The 25,008-nt window shown below is 45.6% G+C and overlaps 2 protein-coding genes across 6 annotated transcripts in view; one reads left to right on the top strand and one right to left on the bottom strand.

Annotated features, from left to right (window-relative positions):
* Positions 1-8,533, top strand: part of VPS8 (VPS8 subunit of CORVET complex) — a 268,045-nt gene extending 259,512 nt beyond the window's left edge. For all 4 annotated transcript variants that reach the window (XM_059687232.1, XM_059687234.1, XM_059687231.1 and 1 more), the window contains one exon: positions 7,407-8,533. In XM_059687232.1, coding sequence (XP_059543215.1) covers positions 7,407-7,556 — 150 coding nt within the window. In that variant the 3' untranslated portion in view covers positions 7,557-8,533. The remainder of the gene's footprint in view (positions 1-7,406) is intronic.
* A 7,356-nt stretch (positions 8,534-15,889) lies between these two features.
* Positions 15,890-25,008, bottom strand: part of C3H3orf70 (chromosome 3 C3orf70 homolog) — a 50,341-nt gene continuing 41,222 nt past the window's right edge. For both annotated transcript variants that reach the window (XM_059687245.1, XM_059687244.1), the window contains exon 2: positions 15,890-18,496. In XM_059687245.1, coding sequence (XP_059543228.1) covers positions 17,940-18,496 — 557 coding nt within the window. In that variant the 3' untranslated portion in view covers positions 15,890-17,939. The remainder of the gene's footprint in view (positions 18,497-25,008) is intronic.

Consider the following 25,008-nt stretch of genomic DNA (forward strand, 5'->3'; position numbering starts at 1 on the left):
TAACATCTGGCTTATGATGGTTGTTCCAGCTCCACCAATTACATCTGCATCCTGGCCAGCAAGATGGAGGAAGAACAAAAGCCCTTTGTTTAACCACAGTTCCTATAAGTTGTATAAACCACTTACCCCCCATTGTCAGAACTTAGACACATGATCACACACCTAACTGCACTGCAGAGTGGAGAAACTGTCTTTATTACAAACGGCCATGGGCTAAAACTACTGGTATCCTATAACCACAGAAGGATACAGATTTGGAGTTCTGCTAGCAGTTATAACACCCGTCTGGGTGTTGCAGAAGCGCTTCAGAAGTGTACTCATTAACTCCCCAGCCTGTTCTTCCTGGTGCTCCTCTCTGGGTGGTGCCTTCTCTCATCCAGCCTGAGAGCAGGGCAGTACCCTTGGCTTGTCTCTCCCATTCCAGCCACTCACTAGGGAGATCCTGTAGACGTCTTCCCTACTTCTCCTGTGTATTTCTCCCCTTTCCCTCCCAACTGTCACTCACTGCAGACCTTCTGTCCCTTCTTCATGCTGCTGCCTGGGTAATCTTTCCAAACCCAAATGTCATGTTACCGCCCTTGCTTAACGCACTTTCCTGGATCTCCATCACCTGAAGGTGGAGTCCAAACTCTATCACCTCCTCCAGTCCCGAAGTCACACCTGATTCCAGCTGGGCCGATTTGTCCTGGGCTGTACAGACTGCTCATGTGCTCTGTTGGACTCCCTTCTCCCACTCCCCATTCTTAGGCAAGCACCTGCTAGGTTGCATGGAAGCCCAGAGGAAAACTGATGTTCCATTTTTGAGAGGTGGTGTGGGCAGAGGTTTTTGTTCCAGGAGACTTCAGGGGTTATTTAACTGGCATTACCTCTGTCCCTTCCCAGCCTCATCCAAGCTCTGCCCAGGAGTTGGGTTTCTGGCCTTCTAAGGAAGTTCTGCTGCTTCAGACTGGACACATCGATTTCCAGATCACTAAATTACAACAGTAGAACACAAAATATCTCTTTCCTGGGAAACAGAAGTAGTTAACTTTCTACCCCACAGTGTCTGACTGTGAAAGAACTTGGAGTTTATGTAGCATCTGTTGCCTGCTCTGTTCTCAGCACTGTAGAGAGTTCTTGTGAAGAACTTCACAGACTGATGGGCAGCTGCGAGGCTTACAGAAGACAGGAAGTCACAAAGTGGAGCTCGAGCAGAACAAGGGACGTCTCTCTGTAACCTTTGTGGTGGCAGTGAAGTTCCTGGCAGGACTGCTTAAGCAAGCGTACCCCCTGCTTTCATGGCCATCTAAGTAACTTGCAGTCAGAGCCAGTGTTATGAATTGTGAATTGGATCATATGCATGTCCTGAGCCAGAAGCTGGATTATTTTAGATAAATTGGCGCTTTAAACTTAGGAGCCTTCAGATGTCTCCCCAATTACCACAACCACTGGTAGTGAGTTATTAATAAAAGGGACTGCCTGAGTGGAGAGAACCCCTTACCAGAGGTACGGAAACAGCTAGAACAGAGTTTCTGGCAGGTTATGTGAATAGGAAACAGCTGACAGACATTATCTCCAGGGGAGGCAGACCATGGGCAGCTCAGCTGCTGCATGGACCTGAGTTTGAATCCCACACCACCACTCACTGCTGGGTAACTCATGGCAAGTTACTTAACTTCTCAGGGCCCTGGGTTTTTTACATCCAGAGGGTTGTAGAGGATAAGAAATAAAAGGCACGTGAGGCAGGTCCAAGATAGCAGCATAGTGGATGCTGAGCTCACCCCCTCCCAAGAACATTGAATGTACACCTATATTTAGAGCAGTTCCTCCTGGGAGAACACTGGGAACCAACTGAATAGCTTCTGTGCAATAAGCAAAAAAAAGAGGCGGGGAGGGGAACCTCATAGAAAAGGTCGGGAAGCTCTCCAGGAGCTGAGGAACAACCCAGGACCAGAGGAACCAGTGAGGCCAATGTTTGGTTCCCGTGAACCTGGATAGCGGGCAGGAGCTCATCCAGGTTCTGTGGCCGACCTGCAGGGCACTCTGACGAGTTCCCAGCCACCCCTCCTGGAGCTGGATCCAGCAGGAACCATACACACAAGGGGTCCTTCCACCTGGAGGTTGATCAAGCAGGTACAGCAGTGTGCTGCTTCATGCACCCACTTGGCTGTGCATACAAGGGGCTCCTCACATGAAGAGAATGCAGAGCTAACAAAACATTGTGGTACCTGCCTCTAGGGCCCCCGTGTTTAGAGAAAGTGCAGATAATGGGTCACTGCTGCATGCACACGTGGGGCCACCCCATCAAAGAAAATGTGGAACCAGCAAAACTTTGTGGTACCACACACAAGGCTGCCGCATATGGAGTGAGTTGGGTGTGCATGCACAGCCCTGCTGTGAACATAGACGTAAAAGCAATAGGGCATGGTAAGCACATCTCACAGCCCTGTCTAAATCAGGCAGCCACACCCAGATTAGAAGGGCAAGGAAGTATGCACACACCAGTTGCCCCACCTCAAACCCATTCCTTCAGGCCAGGTGACACATAGGGTCTGGCACATGCCCGCCCTGATTACAACCAGCTGCCAAAACCGTTCAACACAGTCACCAGATCACTCTTTCAAGACTGGGAGGGACAGTTACTCATTGCAACTCATAGGAACAAACACAAAAGTCAAAGAAGAATATGTCCAAATGAAGGAACAAGAAGAAACGCCAGAGAAAAACCCTAAAACAATGGAAATAAGTAATTTGCCTGATAAAGAATTTAAAGAATCTGTCATAGGATGCTCAACAACCTTGAGAGTACAATAGAGGAATTCAAAGAGTACTTCAACAAAAGATAGAAAATGTAATTTAAAAAAATCAGAAATGAAGTGTAAAATAACTGAAATGAAGACTACATCAGAAGGAATCAACAGCAAATTAGTTAATGCAGAAGAGTTTAGTGACCTGGAAGACAGAATAATAGAAATCACCCAATCAGAACAGCAAAGTGAAAAAAAAATTTTCAAATGAGGATAGTATTTGAGATCTCTGAGATAACATCAAGCAACCTAACATTTGCATTATAGAGATTCCGGAAGGAGAAGAAAGAGAAAAGGGTAGAAAGAATATTTGAATAATGTCTGAAAGCTCTCCTAATCTGGGGAAGGAAACAGGCATCCAAACATAGAGTTCCAAACAAGATGAACCAAAGAGACCCACACCCAGGCATACTGGATTAAAATGGCAAAAGTTAAGGATAAAGACAATCTTAAAGGCAGCAAGAATGAAACATCAAGTAAGTGAAACCCCATAAGGCGATCAGCTAATTTCTCAGAAGCAACTTTAGAGGCCAGACAGGAGTGGTAGGACATATTTAAAGTGCTCAAAGGAAGGAATCTACAACCTAGAATACTACATCCAGCAGGGTTAGCGTTTAGAATTGGAGTGAGTTTTCCAGACATGCAAAAACTAAAGGAGTTCACCACCACTAAACTAGCCTTACAAGAAATGTTAAAGGGTCTTTATGCAGAAAAGGTTGTAACCAAAAATAAGAAAATACAGGGGGAAAATATCAGAAAGGCAAAAATACAATAATCACAGTGAATCAACCACTTTAAAAAGCTAATATGAAGGTTAAAAGACAATAGTAGAAAAATTAGTAACTACAATAAAGAATCGGGATACACAAAACAAGATATAAGACATGATGTCAAAAACAAAGGTGGAGGGAGGAGAAATAATGTACTGCTTTTAGAATGCATTTGAACTCAAATGCCTGTCAGCTTGAAATAGAGACTGCTAAAGATATAGATACATATGTACCTCATGGTAACCATAAACCAAAAATGAAGAGAAAAAAACAGTGAAGAACAACAAAAACCACTAAAAATAAATTAACAAATTGGCAGTGAGCACACACCTATCAATAATTACTGTACATGTAAATGGAGTAAATGCTCCAAACAAAAGACAGAAGTAGCCGAATGGACTTAAGGGGGAGGAAATGATCTGTGTACTAGTATCTGCTGCAAACAAAAGACTCACTTTAGATGGAAAGAGAGTGAAGGGATGAAAAAAGATATTCCATGTGAATAGAAACAAACGGAAGCTGGGCAGCAATACTGGCATCAGACCAAATACACTTTGAGACAAAGGAGGACATTACATAATTTTAAAGGGGTTCAATATAAGATGGAGATATAACAATTGTAAATATCTATGTAGCCAACTTAGGATACCCACATGTATAAAGCAATTCTTAGTAGACATAAAGGCAGAAGTTAACTACTCCCCAGACAAAATTAAAAGGAAATAATGGCCTTAATGCCACATTGGACCAGTTCGACCTGACAGACATTTATAGAGCACTTTATCCAAATACAATAGGTTACACTATTTTTGCAAGTGCACATGGAACATTTTCCAGGATAGATTGCATACTAGGCCACAAAACAAGCCTCAATAAATTCAAGAAGATTGAAATTATATCAAGCATATTTTCTGGCCACGATGGCATGAAATTAGAAATCAACTTCAGGGAAAACACACACACACACACACAAATACATGGAGATTAAACAACATGCTTCTAAACAACCAATGGATCGAAGAGGAAATCAAAAACTACCTTAAGACAAATGAAAACGTAACCTTATAGCAAAAGCAGTTATAAGAGGAAAGTTTATAGCCATGCAGACCTATCTCAACATGAAGAAAAAAATCCCAAATAAACAATCTAAATCTATACCTAAGGAAACTAGAAAAAAGGGGAACAAACAAAACCCAAAGTAAGGCCCTAACCGGTTTGGCTCAGTGGATAGAGCGTCAGCCTGCGGACTCAAGGGTCCCAGGTTTGATTCCGGTCAAGGCCATTTACCTTGGTTGCGGGCACATACCCAGTAGGGAATGTGCAAGAGGCAGCTGATCGATGTTTTTCTCTCATCGATGTTTCTAACTCTGTATCCCTCTCCCTTCCTCTCTGTAAAAAATCAAAAAAATATATTAAAAAAAACACACACAACCAAAGTAAGTAGAAGGAAGGCAATAATAAAGATCAGAGTGGAAATAAATGAAATAGAAAATAGAAGAACAATAGAAAAGATTAATGAAATTAAGAGCTGGTTCTTTGAAAGAATAAAATTGGCAAGCCTCTAACAAAACTCATCAAGCTAAAAAATGAATACAGCATATCAGAAATGAAAGAGAAGTTAGAACTGACACCATGAAATACAAAGCCACTAAAGAATACTATGAACAATTATATGTCAACAAACCGGACAATCTAGAAGAAATGAATAAATTTCTAGAAACATACAACCTTCCAGAGTAAACCAAGAAGACACAGAATCTGAACAGACCGGTGCTAGCAATGAATTTGAAGTAGTAATAAAAACTCCCAACAAACAAAAGCACAGGACCAGATGGCTCCACAGACATTTAAAGAAGTCTTCGAACTGTCCTCCTCAAATAAACAGGACATGAAAAGACATTTCTCCAAAGAAAACATACAGATGGCCAACAGACTTATGAAAAGATGCTCAACATCACGAATCATCAGAGAAATGCAAAACAAAACAATGAGGTACTACCTCCTGCCTATCAGAATGGCTTTCATCAGAAAGTCAACTGTTGTGTTGTAAGGATGTGGAGGAAAGGAAACCCTTGTGCACTGTTGGTGGAACTGCAAACTGGTGCAGTCGCTGTGGAAAACAGCAAAATAGAAGTACCAGAGGACCCAGCAAGTCCACTTCTGGGTATTGATCTGAAGAAAACAATACTAGTTCAACAAATACATGTATCCTTGTGTTCATTAAAGCATTATTTATAATAGCCAGGATATGGAAGCAACCTAGGTGTCTATCGATATGTGAACGGATAATGAAGGAAGTGGTATATACAATAAAATATACACAATGGAATATTGCGCAATAAAAACATGAAGTCTTACTATTTGTGACAGCATGAATGGACCCAGAGAGTATTATGCTAAGTAAAATAAGTTTGACAGAGAAAGACAAATACCATATGATTTCACTTAGATGTGGAATCTAAAAAAAACACCCATAGCAAACAAAACAAAAAACAGACTCATAGAAACAAAGAAGGGATGGTTGCCAGAGGGGAGCAGGTGGGGGAGGGGTGATAAAGGTGAAGGGGGATATAGTCAATGACACTGTAATAAGTTTGCACTATAATTAGTGGAGTGATCACATTGTAAGGTATAAAAATGTCAAATCACTATACTATACACCTGAGACTAATATAATTAATATTGTATACCAACTGTACTTAAATTTAAAAAGTTTTTTAGAAATAATGCACATATCAAGGACCTCGCCTAGTGCCTGGCACCTAGAGGGCACTCACGTTACCTGGGGCTGTCAGAAGTCCCTACAGCAGCGGTTCTCAACCTGTGGGTCGCTACCCCTTTGGCGGTCAAACGACCCTTTCACAGGGGTCGCCTAAGACCATCCTGCATATCAGATATTTACATTACAATTCATAACAGTAGCAACATTACAGTTATGAAGTAGCAACGAACATAATTTTATGGTTGGGTCACAACATGAGGAACTGTATTTAAAGGGCCAGAAGGTTGAGAACCGCTGCCCTACAGACTTCGGCTTGGGTCACCCTGTGGTGGCTCACTCCTCACAGCTGCCCTCTCCAGGGGCAGGACCTTGGGAGTGGAATTCATCTGTCCTCTGACCAGCCAGGGCATCTCGACGGCCAGGCCATGAGGCTCCTTACTCTTGCAGAGGCCTCTTTGAGGCAAAAGGGATGACCCCGCTGAGTGGCAGGGCCAGGTTTCCCAATGGGCTGGCATTAACCTTTCCTCCTGCCACTCTCTGTCCTTGGCAGGTCTTCCAGAACTGAGCCGCTAACTGCTTTGCACTGGTGTCACTGGACACAGGGAAGCTGGGAGCAGGCAGGGCTCTTAGAGGAGCCGGGAGTCTCTGAGTCTGCCCTGGAGACTTCTCACAGGGGAGTGGGACGTAGCAGCCGGGCAGGTTACAGAAGAGAGCAGTCAGAGCCAGTGATCTTCGTGCAGGGCCATCCCCCGAGAACTGACCAGGACGGAGCGCAGGGAGATGAGCAGAGAGGAGAACCTCAGGGTCAGGACCAACTGGAGGAGGAGGACTCGGCGCTGATGGTTAGAATGCATCAGCTTTCCATTATCAGAGAGCAGCACAGTCTGATGTGTCTACGGGATGGACCCAGTCCACTCAGTAAAGGAGGGAATTTAGGTCCTAAAGATCACGTGAACTAGTGCAGTCACATTACTTGTTTGTAGACGCAGAACAGGGATCCAAACCAGCATATTCTTCCCGCAGTGCAGCCCCGCCCCTCACGTACTCAGGACCCCCCACCCACATCCAACCGCCCCACACATTCTCCGCCCCCATCGCCTTGGTTGATGTGTGTCCGCTCCTTTGCAGCTGGCGCTCCTTACAGAACTCTCCCAGAGCCGCGGCAGCGAGAGCTACAGGCCATTCAGTGGTTCCCAGAGTGGCCCTGCTTCCCACAGCATCTTCCAGAACGAGAACTTCCAGCTGCAGCTCATTCCCCCGCCTGTGACTGAGGACTGACGCCTCTCTGGGGCCCGGCTCTGAAGACCAGAGTTGACCCCGAGGCAACTGGGGGACCCCCTTGACTGGCTTGACCCCCGCTGCCACCCACACTCCTAAGCAGTGGGTCCGAGGTGGAGGCTTTCTCATGCCCACCAGGCCAGGGAGACTCCCTCCCGTCTCTTCCATGATGTTGCTGCAGCATCAGACTGGTTGATTGTGTTTTGCCTGGACTGTCACATACCTCCATCCAGCTTTTTGAGAAAATGTGCTTGACCTGTTGGGACATTTTCCTGTCTCCCGAGAAGCCTGGAGAATAGGTGTAGCTCACGCAGAAGGCACTCGGGAGTCTGTGGTCCTCGTCTCCTCCAGCCAGCGGGGAACCTGGAGGGACTTCGGCTCCTGCTGCTGCTGGGAGGAGGGGACAGTGTGGGCCAGGCTGCAGCTAGCTGAGACCTGCACTGGAGGGAGCCAAGGACCTGCGGCCCGGCATCTCCCTTTTGATGTGTTTACGTTAAAACCCATTTGAGTGTAAGATTTTCCCTTTCTAACAATAAATGCTCTGTGTTTAAGCTCTGCAGGCCTGCTGGCTGGCTGTCTAGCTCTCTAGCTCTCAGCCTGTCAAGCCATAAAGGACATTTAGTACCACAATTCGTGTATTAAAGTCAAGGACCTTGATTGTGACACACCACCTTTATTCAAATAAGCGGCTGCCTCAGGACTCATTCAGAGCAGCCAAGTGCTCGGGGCCGGGGCCGGGGCTGGCTGCCAGAGCAGCATTTGTACCCTTCTTGGCCCTGGGACTTCGCAGCCACTGAACCAACAATGGCAGGAGGTCACACAGCTCAGGTGCTCCCTCTTCGGCAGTCGGCTCAGGGAGGTGCCCCTGAAATACCAGCTTGGCTTTGATTATACAGGCATACCTCATTTTACTGCACTTCCCTGCATTGCACTTCACAGGTTTTGTATTTTTTACAAATTAAAGGCAAAACCCTCCCAAGAGATTACGACCTGCTCAGCTGTAATACTCTGCCAGTGCTCTGGAACCAAGCCCGCGGTCCCTCCAAGGTGTCCCTCCTCCCAAAACCTGGCTGCGCCTGCTGCCGCCGCCTCCAGATGGCGGTGTGCGAGGCCACCCTGGAGGAAGGGGCTGAGCATTAAGTGACCACCAACTAGACGCTGGCTGCAGCTGCACCAGATAGTCTCAACCCCATTTTACAGATGAGAAAGCTGAGGCTCAGACATGATCAGTAAGTTAACCAAGGTGACACACTCAAGAAACGGCAGAGCAGGGGTCTGAACTCAAAACTGGTTCCAGAGCCAAGATGTTACTCCCTAGATTACAGACAGAAGGTTTCTTGATGAGCTTAAAGTTAAGGCCAAAGGAGTTTGATATTCTCAAAGCAAACTTGATGTTTTTTTCTTTATTCTATAGTCTAAAGAGCCAAAGCAGTTTACTAGCAGAGTATCAGAGCCTCTGCTCAAATCAGGGCCAGTCAACATCAGCCAATTACTCCTCCAGCCCGTCTCCTTCACCAGGTCCCAAGAGTTCTTTAGCTCGCCAGTCAGTCACAGCACCACGGAACACATTACAGCAGCTCTGCAGGCAGGTCAGGTCATGCCCAGGAAGACACTCGGCTGATTTGTGGAGTTTTCCTGTCTCACCCAAGGGCAGGTGAGAAACCGACGCTAAGTGCTGGGCCCTGGCGACGCGCAGGCCTGAGCTGAGCCCCAATCCCTGCCATCGGCAGCCCTGTCACTGCCGACCCCTCGCGCACTAAGCACGCATTCTAGTCCGCAGTCAGTGGCGTCGGGTCCCGCTTCCAAACAGTTCCTTAGGGGCAAAGACTGATCTGGAAATATTTCTAGACTCAGCAACAGCAGCGGTTCTGCTGACAGCGCGTGGAGCTTAGTGAGGGAGCAGGCGCCCTGGGCCTGTGCCAGCCCCACTGCTGAGCTCCAGCTGCTTCTCCAGGCCTCGTGCCGGCCCCAGCCGGCCCCTTGGCTGTGGCGCGTGGTAAAAGGAAGGATCTGGCGGAGGGAGGTTCCAGAGGCCTTCAGCTACCATTTTAAAAGGACAGGTACCTGGTCTGAATGTCCCTCATGCTGGAGGAGGGAGGGGTGGGGAGGATTCTCTGAAAGGAAATCCGGGCCCTGACAGGAGAGAAGAGTGGATGCTGGTGGCCAAACAGCAGTGTCATCATAGCTTTGTCACCTGGTAAAGTTAGTACCTGAATAGACAACCTGAGAACATGGCTACTCTCAGCTCCAGCCAAATGCCCCCGCCCGTGCCCCCCCCCCCCTACACACACACTCAGCACTTGCCCTCCCTCTGGCCACCGGGAGCAGAGGGGCACCCAGTTCTGCACCAGAGGCAGAATGGGCTGGGGAAGGAGCCCGGGTTCCAGGAACAGCCCCACCGCTGGCCACGTGCGAGCTGAGAAGGGCTGTTTGCTCTTCTGAAAAATAAGGATAGTAAAAGCGATCTGCTCTAAGTCAGTGGTTCTCAACCTTCCTAATGCCGCGACCCTTTAATACAGTTCCTCATGTTGTGGTGGCCCCCAACCATATAGTTATTTTCGTTGCTACTTCAAAACTGTAATTTTGCTACTGTTATGAATCGTGATGTAAATATCTGATATGCAGGATGTATTTTCATTGTTACAAATTGAACATAATTAAAGCATAGTGATTAATCACAAAAACAATATGTAATTATAAATGTGTTTTTCGATGGTCTTAGGTGACCCCTGTGAAAGGGTCGTTCGACCCCCAAAGGGGTCGCGACCCACAGGTTGAGAACCGCTGGTCTAAGTAAAGTCCAAGTGACATGTGAGAAGACGCTTTACAAAGTAACGAACAACATCCAGAGCCTCCAGGGAAGAGGAGGGAGGTGTCTGTGGAAGAGGAAAGCCGACAGGGGCCCCATCCATGATGAATGCTTAGTGAATAATTCAGAGGTTGGGGATGCTCTCAGGAGCCATATGCTCCTCCTCGGCTCTGCCCTGTGGAAGTGTTTTCCAGTGGGGCCTCTCCAGAGCAGATGCCTGTGATGTGTCCAGGGAGGCAGGAAGGCTCCTGGGGTGGTGTCCTCGGTCAGCCCGGGCCACCTTCAGGACCCCAGGGAGTCTGAGCCCCGCTGAGCTCCCAGAGGGCACCCCTCCCCCCTGGGGCGTCCTGGCCGTCTTTCTCCACCAGCCTCCTCCACACCCCAATGCTGTGAAGCCTTCCCCAGCTACCGACGGACAGTCTGACTCACCTTATTCCCATAGGTGGGTGTCTTCCTGTCTGTCTCCTACACTCCTGAGGTCAGGATTATGTTCTGTCCACTCCATGTCCTCCAAAGCACAGTGCTTAAAACAGAATAGGTATCACCACATTTTCTTTAAAATCTTTATCTTTTTAAAGTAAACTTGATGAACAGAAATGTTCACAAACCATATGTATACAGCTGGATCAATTCATGAAGTGAACTCACCTATATAACCAGCACCCAGATCAAACAAACAGAAATGACCAGCACCCGAATGGTCCCCATAAATTCTCTGTTCATCATGCCCCATCCCCCACCAAGTTAAACACCATCCTGACTTCTACCAGCAAAAACAGCTTTGCGGGGGCTGGTCTCCCTCTAAGGTGGATCTAGGTGTGCGAGGGGTGTGGGGAGGGGAGAGAGATGGGTGAAGGGAGAGGCCTGAGCGGACAGGACAGGGTTTACTGCACAGGCTCGAGTTGAGGGAGTAACTGGGTTTGGAATCAGTAGCAGTTTGCGGCTCTGCTACTTACCTGCCATGTATGACTGACCTACCTGTCTTTACAGCTGAATTAGCTCTTGGTTGCTTCAGCCATAAGCTCACAAAATTATCCACTCTGTCTCCAGTGTCACTGAGTATGGCAGACAAGTTTGGGCAAAGCTTGGCAAGTCCCCATTCAGACGTGTGGTGCTGCGCTGACCATGATGCTGTGCTCCGTCATCATCTTGCAGTGACACTCCAGGTCTCCTCCTTGGGCTCAGTCACCCGGGGTTTTGCAGTGGGTGACAGGCTGCGTGTCACACAGGGCTAGACCGTCCCGCCTGGGCCCCAGCTCTGAGATCTCCCAGCTCCAAATCCACAGCAGAGCTTCGGGCTAGGGTCTGAGAAACACAGAAACAAACCCTCTCCTCTCTCCAAGCCACGGGCAGCCTTTGAGCCATGGCTGGACGTCTGGACTGGGGTCACTCCTCAGCAGAGGCCAGTCAGTTCAGGACACACTCCCAGGCCAGCCTTTCCTCCGGCCCAGCAGGCACACGGTGGCTGAGATGCTGCCCACACCGGCGGGCTCTCCTTTTCCATCCCACACACTCCACCTGCACTCACCCCCCGAGGACTCAGCATGGCCAACATAACTGACTGGGTTTGTTCCTGACTCTGAAAGTAATGATATCAATTCATTTTAGAAAACTAGGAAAAGGCAAAAAAGCAAACAGAAAAAGGACCGTAAATGTCTAGGCATATTTACTTTGCCTTGCTTTTCGTTTGTATTTCCGCCAAACTCCCGTGTCTGCCTGGTTCCTGAAGGATTCCATTGGGCCTCCAGCTGCCCCTCCTTGACCCGCCCCCCACCCCCACCCCCGAGTCCCAAGGGTCTGTCTGCCCCACAGTTCTGTGTCAGCACAGAGTGGGGTGGCACTCCAGGGGTTAAAGGCATTACCAGTTCCCAGTGATCGAACTGTAACGAGGATGAGAGGCTAAATTAAAGTTTATTGCAGAATCAAAGTGTGTGTAGTCAGCAATTGTAAGAGGCTACAATGAAATGCCTTCTAGAACTTGGCAATACAATTATGTGGAGTTAAATTAGTAGAATGCACACCCAGTCGATGAGGTTAGCTGTGTGCAGAAGTCACTTTAAAAGACAAGTTATCTTTTGAGAGTGCAGAGCTAGCCGTGACTGCTAGTCAAGCTGGGATTCGACAGGGGAGAAATAGTGGCCTAATCCAAGCACTGAGATAACTGCAGAATGATGGTGTGTGAGGTGAGGGGGGGAGGGGGGGGAGGGGGCTGTACGGAGCACAGAAAAGGGAGGGAGGAAGCCTGGCGAGCTGCCAGCCTGGGGCAAGGTGTTCTGTTCGCTGGGTTAGGGATGGAATGGAACACCTGCTGCTCTCCCAGCTCATCAAGCTGCCACCTGACTCAGCCTCCCAGAACCTGGAGGGTGGGAAGGGTGCTACAAGAGTAGACCACACAGGCAAAGGGCCCAAAGACAGTGAGCTCTGGAGCCAAAGTGACCAAAGTGACCAAAGTGACTGGGTTCAAGTCCTGACTCCCACGACTCACAAGCGGTGCCACGTGGGGCAAAAATATTTACTTCCTGAATCCTTTTCCTAGTGTGTGAGATGGGGATGCCGACCTCTCCCTCGGGGGTTGCTGTGAGGGTTACTCATAGACAGCAGTAAGGGAGGCGTTGAGCTGTAATTATTAATAATACTAACAATGATATTACAATTGCTAACTAAAGGATTTACTTAGCAACCCCAGTGAGGTTATGCAATAAAAGTCAACCCCAGAGTCGCTCTTTTCTGGGGATGCTGAATGTAAAAACGGAGCTCCTGGGTTTGCCAGCCTGAGGCTTGGACTGTGAGCCTTGGTGGCCAAGAGGCTGCACCCCACGGACCTGGGGTCGAACTGTGCACATGGCACGTGTGAACTGGATACACAGCTTGTAGCTTTGTGGGAAAGATACCCTGTTTGGGGGAGAATGTAAGTGTTAAACCGAATGTAGCCAGCAAGCAAGTTCTTACCGCAAAGGGTTCTCCGGCGACCAGGAGTGTGTGTTGTGGAGAACACTCACCTGCACCTCACGAAGGCTCGGTAACATTTAAATGGGATAATGATGTGAACCGCGTATTTCCCGGCACAATGGAAGCAGGCAGTATACTAGAAAACGTCTCAGGTTTTACAAACGCGAGTTTTGTTTTGTTTAGTCCACTGTACTGTTATTTAAATCAGAGCCTCTGGAAAGGGGGAACTGCAGGGAAAGAATATTCCAAACTCCAAAATATCAAACGTGTGCTGGTACAAAAAAAAGTTACATTTATTTGACAAGGTAGTTATTTCCCTAAAGTATTATACATAAAGGAAAGGTAAGTTGTCTGTAAGAAAACAATATAATTTTAGGAAATTACAGAATGGTCAACATTGTGCTTAAAACTTTAAAATAGAGAGATTTTAAAAAATAGCACAGTAAGTGAATATTGTAAGGTATGAACACCCTAAAAAAGTGTATATGAACACGATGATATGCAAGCTCAGTATTAAACCTCCAGTGACGATCTGCCTTCAGACTGGTTCGGAATATTCAGAGAGCGCTGCGCCCATCTCAAAGCACTCATCGAAACATGGCCCTTTCCTGTACAGTCAGCTGTCCATTATCCATAATAATGAAAGGAGCCGGGACTTACAAAGTTTTTAAAATTCCAAAATTAATTTTGAGAAGTGTCCTTATACTTATGCTTGGATGTGAGAAACACTGACATCCCTTGAAGCACAGAACTGATAAAGTGAGAACTCCCACTTCCTTCTCCCCTCCTCCTCAAGGGCAAGACACGAGTCACATACTACTTTCTAAAAAGCTTCAAATACACCTGGCCTCCTTAATTCTGGTCACAGCTCCTCTGGAGAGGGGAGCAGGAAAGAGGGCTGTTGAAATTGTGTTTCCCTCTTGTAGAAAGCCAAAATGTTTCAATAAAATTTTGCAAACAAGATGGAATAATCAAGAGCTGACTTTATAAATATTATTTTATCTTATGCTTTTTTTCTTGCCTAGTGGTACTTATACTGCCAGATATATCTGGATATTTTGACAGCTTCCTAAATTATTTGGTTGCATCCTATTATCCAAATAGAGAAATTTGCATAAGAGGAGTTATGATCAATTCCAAAAGAACTGTGGTGTTTCAAAAAGGCTAGGAAGTGGAGGATAAGAAATAAAGCCCCACCCCCAAGTCCTAGATCCAATCCAAAAGGTACCTCAGGACAACCTCACAGTTTGGTTCTGGTCTTAGTGCTTTTATTTTGTATAGTGTTACCTTGAACTATAAGTTTTTCCTTTCCAAGAAAGCAACGTGTTTTTCTTCAGGGTTTCCCTCAAAATCGCTTTTCAAAGCTGGAAAATTACAAGGTAAAAAAAAAAAAAATCTAGATTTGATGGCAAAGCTGTATTTGTTCCTGTACCAACTACAACCACAAAACAGTTTAACTGCGTTGTCATTTCTCAGAAAAGTTATGAGCATATTTGAAGATTCTAAAATAAATCTTGGTGTGATAAGAAAGCTGTATTCCATGCAGCACTTGCTTTGTATCTTCCTCCTAACAGCTTTTACACCAACTTTCAAAAAGTAGGAACGGGGCCAGGTTTCTTTCTACAAAAGCCCAAGAGAGCAGTTTCTCGGTCTGCACAGTACAACCCTGTGCTCCAGGTGAGCACACGGCCGGACCCAGACTATAAAGCGCTCACCCCTCTCAATATGCACGCAGTGACCGAAAGCGAACACATGACTGTTTCCAATGTCTATAACACACGTTGCGGCTAAGTGCTCTCTAAAGCGCCTATAAATATGCTCATACAGAGAGCAGCATACTATCAGGAGTACAGAGAAGTTCTCTTATATAACACAGAACAGAGCAGGCCTAGAATTCAAGTCGGAACTACACACTGTTATGTCCTTATCGGTCGTTTTGGAATGCAAGCAGAAAGAAACAATTCTGGTTCAATCCTATATGACTCTCCAGAGAATTACTAACATTGACAGTGCTAGGACAAAGGAAATCCTTGCTTGTGCTTGTTTAGAAAAGGTTCTTTTGAGATCCAGGAGCATCTTAATATTTAGAATCCAATGGAACGTCTCTAATTCTATAAAACAGATAGTAGTAGGCGAAGCTTAGTGCGTTTTTAATTATAAAGAGATTGTGTAAATATTTAAAGTGATATCAACCGTTATTAAATCCAAAAATTTCATTAAAATCGTGGCTACTCTGAATGGCAGTTCAAGAGTTTTAAAAGTTATAGATATTATTGATAAAGGGCCCAATGCGAAACAGCCAGCCTTGGGAACAGCCCTGTGACCATGTATTTCCAGGGCTTTAAAGGCCTGGTGGTTGACTTCAATTAGTTTAGTGGACAGGAATGAGGAATGTGGGCCCAGAGCAGGGAACTTGGTAGGAACGGTGCCAAGAAAGAGGACCTTCATATGCATCCTGGGGAATTCAGTGAGCTTACCCACAGCAGTGGGGGGAGGAGGGGGAAGAGGGGGAAGAGGGGGAGGAGGGGGAGGAGGAAGAGGGGGAGGATGAGGGGGAGGGGGGAGGGGGAGGAGGAGGAGGGGGAGGGGGAGGAGGGGGAGGAGGGTGCTATGTTGCTGTTACCACCGTGAGTACACAGCTGCTGACTGCACAGCTTCTATGCTCGCCTTCATCTGTCCACTCAGTCATGGAGGCACCATGAACCCCAGGAGGCTCAGCAGATGTCTGTCCCTGAGCCACCTGGGCTGGGCTGGCTGGGGGAGGGGGGAGGCGGGGAGCCCCTGTTCCTGGAGCTCCTGTCACCCCCTTATCGGCTTGACTTATTGAGTCCTTACATTTCAGTAGGTGGAAACCTTACGCCATATTCTCATCTAGCTAAGAAAGCTTTAGCTAGCACTGTTCTCAAAGGAATCTGCATACTGTAAACCCCATGGATGTCTGGGCACCCAAACCTAACGAGTGTTCTAGCCAAGCACGTAAACTACACATACAGCGGGAAAGCAGATTTGCCTAATGACCTGTGAAGGAAGTCAAGTGGAGGCTTCAGGGAAGAACACACGGGCCTCTTCTTATTTCTTAAGATACAGACGGACATAACGCAGAAGAGCGGTGCCGCCATGCTGACAGAGCAGGAGGCAGTGCCGCGAGGGCACAGTCCCGACGGTTAGGACGTCAGAAACAGTGTTCTGTCTCCAGCTTGGATTGCTCTAGTGTCACCAGGCTGAGTGTTAAACTTCCTGGACTCTTAACGTGCCTCCCAGAGAGAAGCTTTGGAGAAATGGCAGACAGCCAGCTCGCACAGGAACAGCTGGTATAAATGGAGATGGGAGGAGAATTCTGAAGAAAGCTAAATAAGGAAAAGTTATTCACTATTTTGTGTGTGAGAAAAGAGAACATGTACAACAGACCATTAATATTACTGTAGTAAAGTGGATGAATATCACACAAAATATTTTCTCCTGACTTAGCAGTGAACTACTTCAACTGCGTTTGCATTTGCATAAAAACCCATGCATCATAATGAATTCTAACCCATTTCCCACCTAAGCCATTCTAATGCTTCATACAACCAAATGAAGCAGAATTCATCAAACCTGTTAGATTCATTCCTAATCCCTAAAGGACTGCTGTCTTTAGCATTTCCATGCTAACTAAAACTATTACTGATAGTTTCTTAAGACATCAGATGTGGCTGCTTCCTAAATATAATACCTATATAACTTCCTAAAAGTTTTTCCCAGATTTGAAGAACAATTAAAAAAAGCAGGGAAATGTTGGGAAACCCACCCAAGAGACCATCTCAAATGCTGCAACACATTCCCTAGCTACAAGCCAAGTACATCTCTCCTTCCCCTGGGTTCCCAGAGAATTCTGGGTAATGTTATCTGCATGTATTATCTCCCCTCCTGGACTGTGGTTCCCTTCATGTGGGGAGTCAGGTCTTATTCATTCTGAATCCCCACAGCACCCTGCAGAGTGTAGGCACTCAGCTAAAGCTGGATTGAGCATGAAATTGAAGATGTCATCTCTTCTTAAATGAAGGTCATGGAGGGTTGTGCAGACACTGATCATAGCTAGGGGCTGAGCTGGCCCCCAGTGCCCTCCTGGAAGTAAGCCAGGCAACTGGCCCTGCCCCAGGCAGGTGGTGGGAAGAGGAAAGGGACAGAATGGCATCTACCAGGACCCAGTCTGTTCCCCTCACGAGAGCCGATTCCCACATGGGACTTGCAGGGCAGTGGGGGTGCCTGTCAGCATGCCAAAAGGAATGCCAACAGTTTCTCTGTGAAGAACTGGGGGTTTAGAAAATACTGTCTCCTCCACTCTGGGTAGCTCTCAACCTGGTCCATGATCCTCTGTGATCATCACATCATCGCTCACAAAGTTCCCAGTGAAATTAAGGCTGGGTCACAATTCTTGACACCAGATGCTACATAGAAAGTAAGTCAAGATACAAAAGAAAACAAATATCTTAGTTATAAGACTAATTTAAGAGTTTAGCTAATCAGCAGACCACTGAACTGCTACAGTTGTTAGGGGTCGAAAATACCAACTGCACTGGCAAAGGGTCCATCAACACGAGTACAAAGCGCAGCAGAGACCAGAGGACGCGGCTTCCTGCCCGGCCTCACACGGTGGTTTCTATCGTTTCGATCACCTCCAGGTCGGACTGCGACGGGGAGAGAAGGGTGCACTCGTCCGGCTCCCAGCTGCTCTCTGGACTGTAGTCTTCCTCTGAGCTCAATTCTGCTCCTTCCTCCGTGTCCTCATCACACGATTCCACATAGTGAGCCCCGACGGCATTGATCCCAGAGTCCTCAGAACTTGAGGGAGAAGAGCAGTGATCTATTTTTGGTGTATTGCTCTCTTTTGAAATTAAGGCATCGTGTGCGGAGACCTCCTGAGGGCTCATTTTGTGGGAATGCGGTGCCGGCTGCTTCTGCACGTAACACATCTTCCCATTAATACACTTAACCTGGTAGTTGTCAATAAAGAGGTCTGAGATCATACAGTACCTTGGGGAGTCAGGCGGGAGGGGAGGCCGGAAGACAGATGCAAATTTCAGAAAGTGTTCAGTGAGGGAGACTGAGATCTGAATGGTGTTCGTGGGCTCCCGGGGTTTCACAGGAATCTCGGTGCTGGGGAGCTGCTCCACGGGGGTCATAGGCTGGTACACGTACTTGCCTGTGGGGAACACAGAAAAGGCCATCGAAACCTAAGATTACTACACAAACGACAGCAATGCAGCCACGACGGCTTCTTTCCAAGGACTCTGATCTTAAAAATATTTCAATGACATCTCAAAAGAAATTAGTAACAGAGTCATTCCACATTGTTATAATCAATTAAAAATAGACCATGGTACATTACATCATGGTATTTTCATCTAAAAACCCAACACACTTTACACATCTTATATCTGAGTCCTTATAATGCCTCCGAAATAGGTGGGTGGACACTATCGTCTTTATTTTATGGACAGCTTTAAATGATTTACCCCTCATACCAGAGAGAATAATGAATGTCCATGATATAGTATAGTAAAAACACAAGTTGTAAAAAAAAGTGTAATATACGATGAAATTAAAATTCCACTTTTATATTTAATAATTAGATGTTAATGCATACAAACTGGGAGGATATACACCAATTTGTTATCAGGATTACAGAAGACTCTGAAGTTATGTTTCTGTGTTTTAATCAGAATACAGAAACATACATATTTAAAAGTGATGGCCTATAGGACTGTGCTGGCCACCCCAATGGCTGGGGTAAGGTGTAGGATGTGAAACGAACTCTTTCAAGACCAAAGCTCATCAGTGACCTAAGTAGGAGACGTTCTCAGTGACACCAACTCCACTGGCACTAAGCAACCTAAGCCCAGTAGAAGCAAAGGAACAGGCTGGCGCAGGGGGCAGGCGACCTGCTGGGTGTTTCTAGGAAACCAAGAAGCCCATCTCCAGATCTTCCCCACTGCTGCAATCCTCCGTGTTTCTCATGGAAGTGAAGCCTAAATGGATCTGTTCGTGATGTGTCTTCATCCTTCTCTTTGATTTCATTCAACATTTAGCAAAGTGCTAAGGAGACTAGAGAGAGATGAAAATCACCCAGGCCATGAGTCTAAAATGATTTCAAAATAGAAATCTGGAAGAAAAAAACAAAACAGAAAGACCCACAGACAGTGGCCACAATTATGGGCACCCCTGTGGGTTTTCCCTAATGTGGTGATTTATCAGTCAGTCCGTACCTTCTGCACGTATTTATGAGCGGTTTTGTACTCAGCGCTACTGGCATTTTTACTCTGGATGTGGGGGCTGTCCGGTGCACCCGTGGTCTCTGCCCACCAGAGACCAGCAGCACCTCCTCAGCAGGCCTGTGAGTCAAAATGTCTCCAGACGCTGACACATGCCCCTGGGAGGCACAGCCCCTGGGGAGAACTCTGGTTTGTGACACCCTCATGATGCAGGTGAGTCACTCACTGTGTACGACCCTGCTGCTGCTCCTGTCTGTTTTATTTCTTGGTCAGATTGAAAAGTCTCGATAGGAATTGCATTTAGACCACAAACTACCTTAGATTGCTTAAAGAAGGTAATTAAGCAGGATAGCAATTACAGATCAGAAATGTGAGCAGCAAACAGCCACAAAACAGTGCAACATCAGTAATATATTAGATCAATCAAGCCTATATTTTTTACTTGTTTCTGAACTTCTGTAAAAAAATAAATAAATAAAGTAGGCTTAGATGCCACAAATTCTTTGTAACTAAATTACCTTAACATATATTCAGCCTCATTCTGGAGTAACACAGGGAAAAGGTACCTTGAAAATGTTAAGCCTTTCTATTCCCAGGTCACTTCCAAGCCGGGACGTATACCATGCAAACGCTATGGGTTGATAAAAATACAAGTGGGAAGAGCCTGCCACACCCGCCTGGGAAGCCATGTTTGAAATAGACCAGGTGCCTTCATTTCTCTATTCTCTGCTTGTCAGGCACAGTGACATCAGGTAAGAGCTAACAGTTGGCATGGTGGGACCTCTGTCTCCAAGTATTACAAACAGGCTCATCAGCTGAAGGGAAAAAAAGGAGACTGCAATCCTCTAGCCCCAGGATTAGAGGACATTTCCAGGCAGGGGACAGAGAAGGGACTGGGAGAACTTGGGGACTATGCCCCTCTGTCCAGAGAGAAGAACAACCGGGAGGAGGTTCAGTCGTTTCTGCTCGTGTGGAACAATGAGTAAGGAGTTCAGGAGGCTGTGGGTGGCAGGCACTGGAGAAATGCTGGTTACCGCACGCCAACTAAGTCCATTCCAGCCCCGTGACCTCTGGTTTAGTGACCTACTTGTCACAGCCTTAGGAGGTTCCTGGCAATTGATCCCCAGGCCCAGAGGGGTCAGGGTTCTATTTAGTCCAAAGACGGAAGCAATCATGAAGCCTGACTTTGGGACACCTCTAACCACCCTCACCTCATCTCTCTTAACCCCCCGCCCACCTCCTTTGTGCTTCTTCATAATGAATGTCTTTGCTTTTCTCTTCTTGATTCTTCTACCTTTTTCTTTCTCTAATCCTCTTTCCTCCAAAGCTCTATTTTTCTTCCTTGAAGTGTAGTAAAGAAAGAAGAGCAGCTGGGAGAGGAAAATGAATACTGCATTGCAGACCCATTTCCTTCCACAAGTTACACTTATTGAAGGGGCTTACTCAGAGCTGGGGAGACAGCCTGCTATCTGGTGATATGGGATACAGATGCAAAGAGGAAAGCAGAGAAGAAGAAAATTGGTAAATATGGCCAGATGAGAAACAAAGTTCAGTGAACATCTTTCGAATATTATTCTATAATACTACTAAAGGCCTGGTGCATGGAATCATGCACTGGTGGGATCCCTCGGCCTGCCTGCGGGGATCAGGCTGAAACTGGCTCTCCGACATCCCCCGGGGGTTCCTGAATTGCGAGAGGGCAGTTCTCAGGCTCCCTCCTCTCTGGTTCTGGGTGCATCACCCGAGAACCACAGCTGCCAAGTCACTGCAGCTCAGCAGCTCCTGTGTTGAGCGTCTTCCCCCTGGTGGTCAGTGTGCATCATAGCTACTGGTCAGATGGTCGAATGGTTGGACGATTGCTTAGGCTTTTATATATATAGATATTGTTTGATTTGCTTACAAACACCTAAGTAATAAAATAAAACAAACTCATCAAGGATTTAGTTTTGTAAAGAGTTCAGAGGGGTTGGTACATTGCTCTGATCCCCAGCTATTTCTCCCCTCCATGTTCACAATGATAGCCCTAAAGCAGCCGTGGGCAAACTACGGCCCGTGGGCTGGACCCGGCCCGTTTGAAATGAATAAAACTAAAAAAAAAAAAGACCGTACCCTTTTATGTAATGATGTTTACTTTGAATTTATATTAGTTCACACAAACACTCCATCCATGCTTTTGTTCCAGCCCTCCAGTCCAGTTTAAGAATCCATTGTGGCCCTCGAGTCAAAAAGTTTGCCCACCCCTGCCCTAAAGCATCACAAGATCCTGAATTCCATTATGTCCACTCTAGTGTACTTACTAAGAGAATAAAAAGAACTAACACACTTTGACAATAGCAAGGATTGAAACAAAAGGGTTTCTGGACACCTAGCCAGGAAATGAAATAACTGCTATACTCTATTCTCTAAACAATCTTCTTAACTGAGAACTTACTACATAATTTAAAGCGACAGATGTATGAGAACTTTTAAAACTTAAATGTCTAAATGGAAGAGATACCGAGAGAATCAGGGCTTAAAGAGCAAAGCAGAGGTAGAATAAAAGGAGGATTTAGATACAAGATGATCCATCAATTCCACTTCTGGGAATAAGCCCAAAAGAACTGAAGCGGGGTCCAGAAAGATACGTGTACACCATGTTCACAGCCACGTTATTCACAAAAGCCAAAAGGTGGAAGCAACTCAAGCGTCCATGATGAATGGATAAACAAATGTGGTATATACATACAATGAAATACTATTGAGCCGTAAAACATAAGAGACCATACTACAACACTGATGAACCTTGAGGACATTATGCTAAGTGAAAAAAGCCAGTCACAAAAAGACAAATACTATATGATTCCACTTATAGGAGGCACCTAGAGTAATCAAACTCATAGATTAGAATGGTGTCTGCCAGGGGCTGGGGGGTAAGAGGGAAAGGGGAGTTCTTGATGAAAGGGTGCTGAGTTTCAGTTCTGCAGGAGGAAAAGAGTTCTGGCGATGGACGGTGGTGATAGTAGCACAACAATATGAATGTAGTTAATACCACTGAACTATACACTGAAAAATTATTATGATGGTAAATTTTATGTTATGTGTATTTTACCACAATTTTTTAAATTAAAAAATTAGTTAGTATAATTTATATTAACAGACTGGAAGGAAAACTCCATATGCTCCAGAATATACAGGGTGAGGAGAAAGTAGGTTTACAGTTGTAAGTACATGAAGAGTTTATTCTTGTATTATTTATTAATTATTGTATTATTTTCCATATAAACAACTATAAACGTACTTTTGCCCCACATTGTATAAAGAATTCTTATAACTCAGTGCCGGGAGCTGGTCCATGCTTGCTGTTTCAAGGGACCTGGCATATATGGCATACTTTTCTTAAAATGTTTGCTCACCTTCTTGGCACTATGTGTTTTAACCAAGGTCACCTCTCCGAGAAAGGTTGAATCCCCAGGTAGGGATTTTCCCCTGAAGTTAGGGAGGGAATAAAACCCCTTAACTAAGTGCCAGGCGGGTAGTTAATCACTACAAACAATCATGCTTAAGCTACATAATCTTTACTCCCTGGAATGGAGATAAGAAACGCCCTAACCTTTGTAATAGAGATTGATAGGATTGAATCAACTGGTATAAATACAGATGTAACAAGACAGCAAGAGACAGAACTGAGAACACAGGGCTTGGAAGACAGGACCAAGAGAGACAGAGCCTAGGCACAGAACCTACACAGAACGTTCTCTAGAGACAGAAGAACTTCGCTGGAGAGAGCATGCCGGAGGATTCTGGACAGGGACTGGCCTCGGAGCTTGGAGGCAAAGCCTGGCGAGAGAGCATGGCAGGGGATCCTGGACTGAACCTGACTGCGGAGATTGGCAGGAGAGCCTGACTAGAACCTGGTGACTGAACCTGACTGGAGATCCTAGGCAGAACCTCTCTGGAGATCCAGACCAGAACTTGGCTGGAGATCCTGACTGGAGATCCTGGCTAGGCTGCTGATCAACTGAACGCTGTCTCTGTGTCATTCCTTCTTCGCCGACTCCGTCCACACCTTTGGGGACCCCTGGACCTGCTGGGGTTGGACCCCGGCAACTCAGTAACAAACAAACTCAATTTTTGAAAAGGGGGTGTGTCTATACAAGGACAACCTGAGGGACCCTGCAGTGATGGAAATGTTCTGTGACTGGACTGTGTCACTGTCAGTATCTTGGTTATGATACTGTACTATTATTTTGCAACTATAGTTGCCTTTGGATATTTATCTGAAGAAAACAGAAACAATAACTCAAAAGAATATATGCTCATTGTAGCATCATTTAGAATAACCAGGAAGTAGAAACAACCTAGGTGCCCATGAATGGATGAAGAAAATGTAATGTATGTACCCAATGGAATATTATTCAACCATAAAAAAGAATGAACTATTGCCATCTAGGACATGGGTGGACCTTGAAGCATTATGCTAAGAGAAATAATTCAGACAGAGAAAGACAGATACCATATGCTCTCACTTATATGAGGAATCTAAAAAAACAACCAGCTCATAGATACAGAAAACAGATTGGTGATTGTTAGAGCTAAAGGGTGGGGCGTGGATGGAATGGGTGAAGGAAGTCAAAAGGCACAAACTCCCAGTTATAAAATAAATAAGTCATGGAATGGAATGTACAGCATGGCAAATGTAGTTAATGATATTGTACTGCATATTTAAAAACTACTAAGAGACTAAATCTTAAAAGTCCTCATCACAAGAAAAAATCTGAAACTATGTATGGAGACAAATGTTAACTAGAATTATTATGGTCATCATTCTGCAATACATACAAATACCAAATCATTATGTTGTACACCTCAAACTAATATAAGTGGTATGTCAATTATATGCAATCAAAAACCTGTTTTTTAAATAAAATATATAATTTAAAACAATAAGGAAAAACCCATAGAAGTGATTTGCACCCTTTTTGAGCATTTTATCAGAAGGTACATACTACTGCCATAGCTCATTACAGATGATGTTAACTTTGAACAATGTTTAATGTGGTATATATGTGTAGGTATTTCCACTGTAAAGTTAGTGGGATAATTTCTCTTTGAAATTATTAAGTAACATGTGAGGAGATATTTTAAAACTATGCAAATATCCTGCTTCTCATCAGACTTTCACCACTAATTTTAGCATGCCTAGGTGGATCCGGTCTGCAGCAATCACTGCCCTGGTTTGTGCCAGTGATTTTTCACGTCCATCATTCCTTCTATACTTATTCACTAGAATTCTAGGTAAGCAAGAGCTATTCCTTCTCTCTCATTTATTTATTTACATAAACATACTTCAAGCTCACAGATGTGTATTCTGTTCTATGAGTTGTAATCCGTTATTATCATTTTTTGTGTGGCTCAAATCGTCCCAGACTTAGCCCCTGGGAGCTCCTTCAAGTTAACACATGTG

The sequence above is a fragment of the Myotis daubentonii genome, chromosome 3 (genome assembly GCF_963259705.1).
Source record: "Myotis daubentonii chromosome 3, mMyoDau2.1, whole genome shotgun sequence".
NCBI classification, from domain to species: domain Eukaryota; kingdom Metazoa; phylum Chordata; class Mammalia; order Chiroptera; family Vespertilionidae; genus Myotis; species Myotis daubentonii.